Here is a 12,812-nt window from a genome sequence, read left to right as displayed (position 1 = left end):
ACTCAATTCCCACCTCTCACTTCCCTCAGCAGCATTCCTAAGCATAAAGCAGCTGGATGCTGCCCCCTGCTGCCCAGCACAAGAACAACATCCACATTCATGGAAGGTGAGAACACGAGGAATTTTAGTGACCTAAACCTCAACTTCCTGGCAGACAGAGGCCTGTGATTAGAAATGGCAGTATGCTAAGTCAAACACAGATATGTAATACGACAATGCAATCCAGATAAACCATATCTGCCTGATAAAGATAGCCAGTATTTATGATGTTTAACTTGAGAGCATGTCTGGTGTTCGGGAGGTGGCAAGCTCCTGAGTTTGTGAGACTGTACTGTTTGAGCCAGCAAGCTATACTCAGTTACATTCTGCTCATGAGCATTTTATCACCACCAGTGCCTTCTAGCATCGGAATAGCTGGATGACTTCTTCAAAAGCTGAGAAATACTGGTAGGTCATAGGGAAGGAACAGGCCAAAAATCCCTTATGACAATGACATCGCAGCAGGGGTGACTAACAGTCTCACAGGAATGACAATTCAGCACAGAGGACCCAGAGACCAACATTCATAAGGTAAAACATCTTAGCTTTTAATAAAAAGAAGAGGCTTTATTGAAAAGATATTTACATATGAACTGAAAGAGCAGTCAGTGGGGAAGACTGCATTCAGTCCCCACACACTCGCGCACACACGCAGACAAATGCGCGCACATACACACACAGGCGCACGCATACACACATACACATTCGCTAATGGGTCTCCTTCTTCCCCCCACTAGGTGTTCAGATACATACAGTACTTCAAAATCCAACCACTCCTGTCGCCTCTATCCCAGTCAGTATCTAAGGCTGTGTTTTTGCGGGTTTGACCACCTAAAGACTGCACTGTTTGACAGGTGGCGATATGACAGTGACCACAGCATCAAAACGGACCACATTATTGTACAATATTTACGCAATTACATGATATTGTTAGTGTCTTCATGGCATTCCTATGCCTTTGATTTTTAATTGACAAGATGTCCTCTTATGAATACTACATTTGTATGTCTATTTGTTTTAGGAATAAACGTGTATTTGCTGCGATTGTAATAAAGGACAACCCTCCAATCATGCACCTTAGTTTATATGTTTAAGGCATTTGATTGGAGAGGTTGTCCCGACCACCAACAAATTTCTTAAAAAGGCTGTCAATCACAAGTTGATCTGTGGTCAGGATGACTATGAGGCAGCGTTTGAAATGCGGTCAGAATTTCCTCTCGACCATGACTTATAAAAAGCCAACCACAACTGGTCAAGTGAAGACCTTTTGTTTTTGGTCAGACTGCAAAAACACTGCACTAGTTTGTAAGAAATACCAATCTGCAGTCCTTTCTCTCACCTGCAGTTAATATAGCAGATACTGGCCCTCTCGCCCTGCCTTCCTCCTGCCTTGATCCTTCCATGATCCCAACTTGATCCCGTCTCTGTCCCGCCTTTTTAAGGCTGCGGTATGCGCAGAGGATGCTGCCCCACCCCTATCCACAACTCCTCCTATCCGTTAGTCCATTGTTGTTGTGGTAGATAAAGCATATTGTCCCACCCCAATCCCACCCAAAGCTTGCCCCATCCCTCCCCTCAGATCATCTTGAGGTTGTGGTTGATGTAGCATGTTGCTCCACCCCAATTGCTCCATAAACCTGCCCCATCTCTCCCCTCACCCCGCACCACTCCCACCCCAAGCCCACCCTAGTCAGACCCCCTCAGTCAGTCTTGAAGGCTGTGGTAGACGTAGCACTTTTCCTCACCCCCTTCCCCCCCTAGCCCCGCCCCAGCCCTGCCCCTCAGTCCATCTTGAGGCTGCGGTAGGTGTAGCACTTTTCCCCACCCCATTTCCCCCTACACTGGCCCCGCCCCCCTCAGTCCATCTTGAGGCTGCGGTAGATGTAACGGATGAAGGTCAGCGAGGCGGCGAAGGACACGGTGCCCAGCATGAGGGAGAAGACGAAGGCGGTGAGCAGCGAGTAGCCGAAGAACTCCACGCTCTGCACCAGGCCGCTCATGCTGGAGCGGTTGCGGTAGTAGAAGACGGAGTAGACGAAGATGAAGAGGCCCGTGGAGCCGGTGCTCAGCACGCTGCGCCACCACCAGCGGTAGTCCTCCCCCGACAGCAGGAAGTAGGTCAGCGCCACCGAGATGCAGGCGCCCACCGACAGCAGGATGGCGAAGACGCACAGCAGGATGCCGTACAGCGTGTAGTGCTCGCGGCCCCACACCGTCGCGAAGATGTAGTACAGCTCCACCGAGATGGCGCTGGAAAACAGAGGGAGAGGGTTACCGACACTACACACAGAAAGAGTTCCTGATACTGCGCTGAGAGAGATCCTGTTACTGCACTGGGAGACAGAGAGTGAAGGTCACTGACACTGCACACAGAGATCCTGTTACTGTGCTGAGAAACATCCTGTTCCTGCAGTTAGAGGCAGGTACTAGTCTAACAGTGAGAAAACAAACCACAGCCATCCTGCTTAGGAACATAGAACAGTATAGTGCGGGCCACATGGATCATGTGCATATACCCATTTACAACACAGACAAGACAGAGAGACTACACACACAACACAGAGACCATACCAAAAAGTATGGACTTACAGAATCCAGAACTTAACAAGAACCATACCAGCAAACATCAAACAGCATAAACCTGTGACATGTAAAGGCTGAGATGGTGTGTGATCAGGGTGCGGGGGGAGGGGGCCCACCTGAAGGGGAGGAAGCCCCCGATGGCCATGTGCACGGTGGTGTGCTTGTACCAGGGCTGCGGGGGGATCTGTCGGGCGATGTTGCGGGTCCGGCAGGGCGCCTGGAAGCCGCCCGCCTTGTTCTTGCCCACGATGCCGCCGATGACGGTGAGCGGGAAGCCCACCAGCGCCCACACGGCCAGCAGGAGCAGCACGGTGGAGACGGGCAGCGCCTGGGTGGAGCCGCTCCACCAGTGCACCGAGTTCACCACGCTCCAGGTCAGGAAGAGGGGCGCTGCGGGGGAGAAAAGGGGCTCGCAACCAGAAGGCTCTGCTGTTGCACCCTGGGGGCCAAGTACTTAACCTTCAATTGCCTCAGTAATTATCCAGCTGCATAAATGGATGCAACTGTACCCTGTGCAACTCACTCTGCATAACAGCATCCATTAAATGACAGTAATGTAATGCAATGAGACAGATTAACAGCTACTCTCTGAAAATGTGATTTACCTCACATTCATAACTTCACATGGGGCCTGAAATGACTTTTTAACTAAGTTTTCTGGAAAGAATTAAAACATACTTGAAAACATACCCCCCCCCAAAGTAAGCTATTTAATTGGACATACAGAAGCACATACACCATGTGCTTGCAAGATACAGACGCGCACACCCAACCAAGCACTTTCCCTGGGTTTTACTGTCTCATTGAACCATCCTGCACCAATGAGAAGACGTTAACCGCAAACACACACACACACACACACACACACACACACACACACACACACACAGGTACCTGAGAAGAGGGAGGAGGTGAGGATAATGTTCCAGACCCAGCGCTGGCCGTGGATCTGTGTGTAGAAGTTGCAGGAGCAGTATCCCGACACGCAGCTGGTCAGGGCGTACAGCACAATCGCTGCAGAGTTGATGGCGCCATGGCGATGCACGTTAAACATCCCCAGCAGCGCCATGACGATGATCCCTACGGCAGCCAGAGAAAGAAGCGACAGGTCAGATGTCATGGACCCAGGAAAAATGGAGTAACTTAACCTCAGCTACTTTAACCCATTCTTGTCTTCTTAAGCACCCTGATGAGGAAGAAGAACACAATCCTTCATTCACATCTATGGAAGGTGTCCATGTTTTTCATGGACATGCACAAGTCTCCCCATCTCTCAGAAGCCAGTCGCTGCAGTAGTGAGCCATGACATCACTGTGGGGCCTTCCAATAGGACACATATCTGTCCAATAACCACGCAGCTCTTTGTCACACCCTACTGCCTCTGCAGCGATCACTGAAGTGACCTTTCTTCAGTTTCCAGAATTCCATTTCCAGTCATATGCCCTATGCCTTCCATTGTTTCTTTTCAAGGTGCCCTAAGGTGTGCTCTATTCCATTTATTTGGCGCGCTCTATCCAATAACCGTTGACTGATTGACTAATTTCACTGATTGATTATTTTACCTCTTCTATTTTTCTTTACTGTTTTGTGGATTGAACTTATATTGTTTTCTGTATCTCAAATCAAATCAGTCTCTTTGTTTTTACTGTTTTGTCTACTTTTGTAGTAACTGAGTTTAACTTATGGTGTCATTGAGCCCATTTTGGGTTTTTATCTCACTGGCATAATCTTCATGTCAGTTTTCTAAGTAATGCTTCTTTCTTACCTGTATGTTTCTGTGCAAATTAATACAAAGTAAAACTGAGGAGTAGCCTCACAGTGTTTTAGGGGGCTTTTGGAAAAGCACACACAGTGAAGGCAGCAGTGTAGCATAGTGATAAGGAACAGGACTCGTAACCAAAAGCTTGCTGGTTCGATCTCCTGCTGGGGCACTGCTGTTGTACCTTTGGGCAAGGAATGTAAGCCACAATTACTTCAGTAAATATCCAGCAATACAAATGGATAATATGTAAATTGTATCCTATGTAGATTGCTCTGGATAAGAGTGTCTGCTAAATGACAATGTAATGTAATTATTTCTGTTTTTCATACCTAGGATACTTTAACGCACACTGGTTCAGCTTCTGGATCAGTGGCATTTTGGTTTCATGTAAAGTAACACCGTGAGTAAGGCACGAGTATAACGCGTATAGCCCCCACCTGTGGCGAGAGTGAGGAACTGCGCTCCCACCCCCAGGACGGCACAGAGCAGGCTCTTATAGGGCGGAAAGCGGAAGACGTCTGTGTGGATGATCTTCCAGCCGTTGTCCCCCTGGTCCAGGTCATCACAGGCGCCCTCCTCGTCCACGTTGTACCTGCAGGAAGGAGTGACCAAAACACTGAGCACGGACAACCGTGGGCGACCGCTACTCGACCGCTTCCCCAACCGTGTCACTTTTCTAAGTACCGCTTCTTTCTTTGTCGCTCTCTTTCTTTCTTCTCTGTGTGTTTTTGTGCAAATTAATAAAAGCAAAACCAAGGAGTAGTCTCACAGTGGTGTAGGGGGCCTTTGTAGGTACATGTAGCGGAGGCAGCAGTGTAAGGAGTAGGGCTCGTAACCAAAAGCTTGCCGGTTTGACTCCCTGCTGGGGCACAGCTCGACCGCAGCGCGTCACCTGGCGAAGTCGTTCTTCAGCACCCTCATGAGGATGATGATGACGAAGCCCAGCAGGAGGACCACCAGCACCAGGGAGTTGATGATGGACAGCCAGTGGATCTCCAGGGTCTTGGGGAAGAAGGAGTAGTCCTGCAGGCGCTCGGCCCGCCGCTCGTAGGGCAGGGGGCTCTCGAACCAGCGCACGGTGTAGCTTTGGGTGAGCGCCAGGCCGCCCCCGGCCCCCGCGCCCTCCTCCAGCGGCACGGGCTTCACGTCCTTCACCGACACGTTGGCGAAAATCACCGAGTCGCCGTTGTACTCGATGTTGAAGTCCAGGTGGGTCCACAGCCCCACCTGCGAGGATAGAGAAGGGGGCGAAGGGAGTCAGAGGTGGGGGCCGGATCACATGTGGAGACAGCCAATGGAGAGACAGACTCCTTGACAGATAGTCAGACAGACTCAGAGAAAAAAATACAGGCAAATCTCGAGACAGACATAAGACATGCACAGGGACAGACAGACAAACAGGCACAGAGACAGACAGAGGGAAAGGCAGGAAGGAACAAACCTTATGGCTGTGAGGCAGGAAGCCACTCTCCTCCATGTATCCCACAAAGCCCCAGATGGGAATTTCATCCAGGACAAACTCAAAATAATAGAGCTCCTCTATCGCCTCACGGAGCTGCTCCACCTGAGAGAGAGAGAGGCAGCACAAACCAATGTGAACTCCACGTGAACTCCACAACTCCACCACACCCATCCCCCTCGCCCACACACACAAAACACAACAGGAGCACGTTCAAATGCCTCCCTTTCACCTGAGCCTGTCAGCTCAATTAACTTCTACAAAGAGATTCTCAATGTGACAATGTCTGTTCTGAGACAGCCTCCTCGCCCACAAAGCAGTGCAGTGTTCTCGGTGAGTTGGCGTTCAGAGCAGGACCAAAAGCCGAAGCACCGTTTCACCACAGAATGCGGGGGGGCTGCACCTCTTTCTCGGTCAGGGACAGCTGACACAGCGTTCGTCGCTCGGTGTTCTCCTTGAAGCGGATGTCGTACAGCGACTCAGCCATCCTGTCCCCGTCCAGCACCTCCCCCAGGCTCATGGCCTTGTGCCGCACCTGTGAGGCACGCGGTCACAAACGGTCACACGTGGTCATACATGGTCACATGCAGTCACACTTGGTCACACACTGTCAGAAATGGTCACATATGGTCATACATGATCACATATGGACAAACAGTCAAATGCGGTCAAAACGCGGTCATAAATGGTCAGAAGCAGTCATATACTGTTATATACTAACACGTGGTCACACACAGCCACACGTGGTCATACGTGGTCATACACCGTCACAAAGGGTCACACATGGGCACACACAGTCATATGCTGTCATATACTTTCACACGTGGTCATACATATCCTTCTATTCAGTGACATGGCATCACAGTAACTGACACGATACTCACACAAACATACTGTGCATCTCATCAGTAACACAGGGGCATACAGCTATGCATATAGCTCCAATCAGTGACACAGGAACACACACAGAGGCAAGACAGGATACTCCAGTAAAGTACAAAGGCAGGTCAACTTGACCAAACCGCAAGCTCACTGACCTCTTTGGGTCTGCAGACAGGCAGGGTGTAGTAGTGGTAGGTTTCCTGCGGATTGTGGTAGGGTCCGACCTTGTTCACATAGAGAGTCACCTGGTCCCCTGGCTTGTATTTCACCGCCCCCTCTGTCTGGGACAGCAGGCAAAGAGCCAGGACGCACATCCCCAAGGCGCCGCCAGCAAACTTCTCAAAGGGCGCTTCCGGCTTCATGACAATCCCTGTCAAACGGATGTCCATAATAATTTATCGGGAAAGACGTGACCTCGCTCAATAAACACGATTCCATGAGCCCAAATGAGTTATATAAAACTAAGTATACTAGGCGAAAGGAGACTGCGTAAGTTTAAAGACAGGCACCGCGGCAGAACGGCGTTGCCATTGTGACGGCGATGTGTATTTACCTGGTTAAGTTTTGATCAAAGCTTAAATATTGATTCTAAGAGCACGTTGACGCTCTGGGCAGATGGTAAATGTTAATAACTTGGTCGCCTGATTTGCCTTCAGGTTTCCAGCATCTCGACACCGACTGATAAGAATGTAGCAAGGCAGGTTTTGTAAGCCGAGAGATATTGTGGACGTAGCTATATAAAATTGTGACAGATGATCTCGATCAGTCGCTTACATTAGTTCGTTGTCCTGCATCCCCCTCTCATATCAATTACCAGCGAAATGTATGGATCCATAAACCTCTGCTGTGAAGTTACCGACAAACAATATATTAGTCCAGGTAAAATAAGGAATTGCAGCGCTGGTTCCTATAAATTGCCGCGGCGAGACTAGTATTGCTCTAGCCGGAGAGAGGATACCAGGCCCTGCAACGCTCGGCTCTCCTGTCCGCTCTCCTCTGCCTCGCACTCCCGGGATCAAATGCGCTATGTCCTATCCGAGAACGTCGGTCCCCGAAATGCGTTTATTTACCTCAAAATCCGGATGTGATTCAGATTGCAGAATTGTACGAATCAGGCCACTTCTGGACGGTTTGCAATACCACGTCACCGAGCGCTACACATTTTCACTGACTCTTCCGGGTTGGGCGGAGTTAGGCACCTGGACGTGGCGACACTCCTCCTGTTTGGTCTTTCGGAAAACAGCGAGTTCATTCGCTCAGTAAAGAGTACACGTAGGCCTATTCCTTATTACGTTTTTCAAAAGATCTCATTTATTATTATTATTATTATTGTCGTTGTCATTATTATTATTATTATTATAAATATTATAACATTTACACACATCTAAGCCCATCTATAAATAATGTAACTTACTGTCCCATGACAATACATTACGTACAGGAGTTTCCCTAGCCCACGTTTGAGGCCTTGTGAACAATTTTTCATGCAATCCTTTGAGATCGTTCAAAAGTATTATGTGCGCTTTCGTTTTGTGCAATTTTAAGAGAATACTGTTTTGGCACATTTTTATTTGCCTTCCTTCTGAATTCTTCATTTCATCAAGAGGTTAACGAAATGAGCAGTCGGGTGTCCACACCATTAATATTTACGACTGCTGTGTAGCACATCACTCTGACAATGAATCTGTCAAATGTAAAATACTAAAAATCTTCCTTCAATTGCCAGTGAAAGCACAGCCATAAATGGACGAGTCGCTTTTCCCTCTACATTGGCAAGGTCTTGAATACACATGGGGTATCTAGCAAGCTATTCATGCATTCATATTCGTTTTATATTCACGTGACCATAGGGGACAGTTTATTGTGAAGCTAATTTTACAAAGACTAATTCAGGCCAGAGATCATTTACTCTTGGCAAAATCCAAACGGCGTCTAGACAAGAAAAATAAATCAAATGCTATGATTATACTCGTTTACTGCAAGCCGCCTCTGAATTTTTGCGTTCAGAGGCGGCTTGCAGCCATTTAAATTAATATTTTGGTAAAATGTAATGTTTGTGAAAACATTGTTGATCCATGTTGAGCCTCTGTTGATCCATGACGGTTTTTTTCCTTGTGTTGTAGGCTACTCTACCTCACTTGTAAGTCGCTTTGGATAAAAGCGTCTGCCAAACGAATAAATGTAAATCTAAATGTAATGTACTACGACTAGTAGTTGCTAATTGTGACGCAGCCAGAACGCACAACACTGTCTGTCTGGACGGCTGCTTCCTATGTATGAATCATAATCGACACGCTTCTGAACTCTACAGCACGTGACTGAACGGCAAGATGTAATAATAGCGACAGTACACTTACCTCACAATTATGGCAAGACATATTCTTGCAATATATGGAAAAGTCACCTTTTATTATTACTCTGGAAAAATAATTCATTCAGGTGATCGAAAAAATAAACAAACAATGGATTGCTTTCTAAACTGTTTCCGTTTCAGGGTAAGTCAATGTCAGCAATATCGGCAAAATATCTTTTTTTTTTTATTTATTCATCATTAGAGCACGGTACTTTACCGAGAGCGGGTTAATATATAATGGATAATATTTAAAATGTAGGTGACACTACAAGGTTGTCAAGCAAATAATGCAATAGATCTCTTCCGACGTGCCAACAGCTTGGAATAGCGAGGGCCAGTAACTTATGGGCAGCCATTCATTTGTACATGTGTTGCTGCTAAGGTTAAGCTTGAGCTTGAAAGGTGCTACAGTGATACATGATAAATAAACATGGTTTGTATTTGGAATGGGCCTCAACCGTCCATCTGGCTCCTCTTGCGCCCCCACCCCATTCCTCCTCCCAAAACCTACCCACGAGTTCCACACAGGAATGCCTGAGCAAGGCGCATCAACGTGAAATCTGAGTCTGGGCGCAGCTATTGCGCCCTCCAGTGGCCTCCCTCACCTGGGCTACCTCAGAGGATATCCAGCTGTAAATGAGTAACTAGTGGTGCAAGCTATGCAAGTCACACTGGGGCAAGTGCGTCTGCCACGCAAATGAATTACACAAAGTCCTATGGAGGCTGGCATTTACACTCCCACCTCAGGCTGTGACTCGTCTTTACACGGTGCCTCAGATCTCCTGCAGCAGATGCCATTTGTTGCTTTTATGCTTTTTTATTTATTTGTTGCTTGCATCATGTATACTTAGTTAATGTAATGCAATGTAAGAGATAAGAGGTGGGACAGATCTTGGGGTGGCAGGGTGGAGTAGTGGTAAGGGGCAGGGAAGGGGACAGTAACCAAAAGGCTGCTGGCTTGATTCCCTGCTGGGGCACTACTGTTATACCCTTAGGCAAGGTTCTTACCCCACAATTTCCTTAGTAAATATCCAGCTGTATAGTTGGTAAGATTGTAACCTATGCAAGCCATTCTGGCGAAGAGTGTCTGCTAAATTACATTAATGAAATAATAACGTAATGAGGACTTAGGAGGTAAGAAGCATATTTTCCTGAGTTGAGTGAGCTTCCTTGTTGTTTACAGGGAAAGGAGGAAGAGGGGGCCACAGGAGAGGAGCAGGGGGGAGATGAGGCGGGCAGGGGGTGGGGGGCGACCGGGGCGCTGGCGGAGCTGTGGGAGCGGGAGAGGGCGGCTGTCGACGTGGTGCTGAGGACGAGGGGGAGGGAGACGCGGAAGGAGAGGAAGGAGCTGGAGGAGACGCGGAGGCTGTGGAAGGAGCTGTGGGCGGAGCTGGAAGCCCTCATCCAGGCGGGAAGGCGGAGGTCCACGGAGGAGGCGGAGCGGGTGAAGGGAGAGGCGGGGGAGGCGTGGAGGAGGGAGGCGGAGCAGTGGGTGGGGGAACAGCGCCAGTGGCGGGAGGACATCAAGCTGTGGCAGACGGGGAGGAGGGACGAGGGGGAGGAGATGGAGGCTGAGGCGGAGAGGGGGGAGCAGCTGGCGGAGGAGTGGAGGGCCGAAGTGGAGGCGTGGGAGAGAACGAAGGAGAGGGCAGCAGAGGAGGCGAGGAGAGAGACGGCGGAGCTGGATGAGCTGAAGAACAGGTTGGAGAGGGTGAGCGGCGAGATGGGGGAGATGAAGAACACCTTTGAGGAAACATGGAAGAAACAGAAAGAACTATGGGAGAGAGAAGAGGAGGTTATAGAGAGAGGGAGGAGGAGGGAGAAGGAGAGTATGCTGAGAGAGAAGAGGGAAGTGGAGGAAGCATGGCGGCTGGAGGCGGAGCTATGGGAGATGGAGCTGAAGAGGATGGAGGATGAGAAGAACGAGGTACAGCAGATGCTGGAGAGCCTGAAAAAGGCCACCCCAGAAAGAAAGGAGGGAAAGAAAAGGAGAGATCCCTAAGGGGTCAATGTGGCAAAGGAGGACTGAGAGAAATATGTAAAACTAAAGGCTGCACAAATGCACAGAGGGAAGCTTTTAAATTTTATTCACTCTGCTAGAATAAAGGTTGATTTTTGCACGTTTCTGTTCACTAGCAGGCTATCTAGCAAACCAGTCAAAATGTCAGTTCTTACTACAGCATCACTTATCATCATCACTAACATATTTGTAATTGTTAGAAATAAAAAACAATAACACTAATGATATAAATAATGGGAGACATCAATTAATCTGGAGGCCACTAGCTAAAGTGGCTAATCAACCGTGGCTAATCAACCGAGAGCCTTAAGTGGATGAGTGTGGTGTCTGAGCCTCTAAAAATGGTATCAACATCAGGCATTAACCCTCTATCCTGTATCTGCATGCAAATGAAGATCAGTGGCTGGCACAATGTCAGTCAGTGCTGTTCCTTCAGCTGCAGCAATGACAAGTATGGGTCATTGATCACTGTGAGTATGTAAGGCAAATGAGTCGGTTTATGCTGTTCTTTCAGCTTCAGCAAGGACAGGCCTGGATCAGTGATTAGTGTCAGAATACAAGACAAAGGAGTCAGTCTGTGCTGTTCCTTCAGCTTCAGCAATGATAAGCATGGATCATTTATCACTGTGAGTATGTAGGACACAGGAGTCAGTTTGTGCTGCTACTTCAGCTTCAGCAATGATGAACAAGGGATCAGTTACCACCGTGAGTATATACCATAAAGGACTGAAGCCACAGAAATGTAAGAGGAGCCCTTTCATTGGCTATAGGAAATCCAAAGAATGAGGACAAGTCGCCTTCACAAATACATTACAAATGTATTGTAAGATGTGGTAATTACAAAACTAACTGCTTTAACTGTTTGCTTAAATGAGTAAAATAAGTCCAGTGAATATGGGCCAGACCCCCTCATTCAGCTGTAGTATGACTTTAAGAAGAAATTCTTCTTCAGGTTGCAGGTATGTAGTAAAAGGTCTGATCCTTCGTTTATGCAGTACTTCACTTCAATTGAGCGCTTGATTATAGCTGACCTTTGTACCCACTAAACCTTATTACATTTTTTAGTTATTTATTAAGATAACATTCCTATTAGGTAAGACAAGAAATGCCACCTAGTGGTGGTAAGAGAAAACAGACACAATTTGTCAATGTGATGCTGAAGGCATTTATTCATTTCAACATCAAAACATGTTTAAATTTCATTCTCGATGAAGCTTTGGAAACTACCGTTCCAGAACTTTCCGTACAATAGTCATGTGCAAACAAGTCCCATATTTCAAGAAACAAACAAATTTAATGTTTTTAAAAAGGAATGTTAAAATTAGCTTGAAAATTAAGAGGTCAAGTTTAAAAACTCTTTGGTGTTCTCCCTGAGCCAATCAGAGATATCTTGTACGGCTCTAATGAGCCATGGACCAATCAGGATCCAGTACTCGCAGTGGCTCAAGCGAAGTCGGTAGACTCCAGATGTTTTCCTCAATTACTAAAAAAGACACATTGTGCTATAATTTGTAAACATTCCAATCTCGAGGCACTTCGTTGCATAGTGTCGATATGGCGGACTCGCACCGTTGGTTGTGTTAACCTACCCTCACTCTTGGACCCCTTCACAATGAGGAACGTGCAGTGCTGGTCAGTGATTGGTTCAGTTTGGATTTTCTGGCAGTGTGTCCGTCAGTATTCTCCTCCTACGCCTCCCCACTGAAACAGCCAG

The 12,812-nt window shown here is 47.7% G+C and overlaps 1 protein-coding gene across 2 annotated transcripts; it reads right to left on the bottom strand.

The window, feature by feature from the left end:
- Positions 1 to 1,820: 1,820 nt before the first annotated feature.
- On the bottom strand, positions 1,821 to 7,884 carry LOC118771249 (transmembrane 9 superfamily member 1-like). Of its 2 annotated transcripts, none has more exons than XM_036519188.1 (9): positions 7,796 to 7,884; positions 6,881 to 7,095; positions 6,247 to 6,378; positions 5,826 to 5,948; positions 5,277 to 5,611; positions 4,822 to 4,976; positions 3,517 to 3,702; positions 2,739 to 3,012; positions 1,821 to 2,289 (listed from the first exon to the last, which is right to left on the bottom strand). In XM_036519188.1, the coding sequence occupies exons 2-9, from the start codon at positions 7,085 to 7,087 to the stop codon at positions 1,896 to 1,898; spliced, it is 1,806 nt and encodes a 601-aa protein (XP_036375081.1). In that variant the 5' UTR covers positions 7,088 to 7,095; positions 7,796 to 7,884; the 3' UTR covers positions 1,821 to 1,895. The 2 variants fall into 2 exon arrangements, with proteins under 2 accessions (XP_036375081.1, XP_036375082.1); XM_036519189.1 differs by lacking the exon at positions 7,796 to 7,884 and adding an exon at positions 7,279 to 7,516.
- Positions 7,885 to 12,812: the final 4,928 nt, after the last annotated feature.

Source organism: Megalops cyprinoides, chromosome 24, assembly GCF_013368585.1.
Source record: "Megalops cyprinoides isolate fMegCyp1 chromosome 24, fMegCyp1.pri, whole genome shotgun sequence".
Taxonomy (NCBI): Eukaryota; Metazoa; Chordata; class Actinopteri; order Elopiformes; family Megalopidae; genus Megalops; species Megalops cyprinoides.
The sequence above is the reverse complement of the archived record's forward strand: the minus strand, read 5'-3'. Positions and strand labels throughout refer to the sequence as shown.

Coding starts and splice junctions, on each gene's coding strand:
- LOC118771249 (XM_036519188.1), bottom strand. CDS start 7,087: ATGAAGCCGGAAGCGCCCTTTGAGAAGTTTGCTGGCGGCGCCTTGGGG. Junction 4,977..5,276: donor CTGAAGAACGACTTCGCCAG/GTGACGCGCTGC, acceptor TCCTTCCTGCAG/GTACAACGTGGACGAGGAGG. Junction 2,290..2,738: donor GGGGGCTTCCTCCCCTTCAG/GTGGGCCCCCTC, acceptor TCTGTTTTCCAG/CGCCATCTCGGTGGAGCTGT.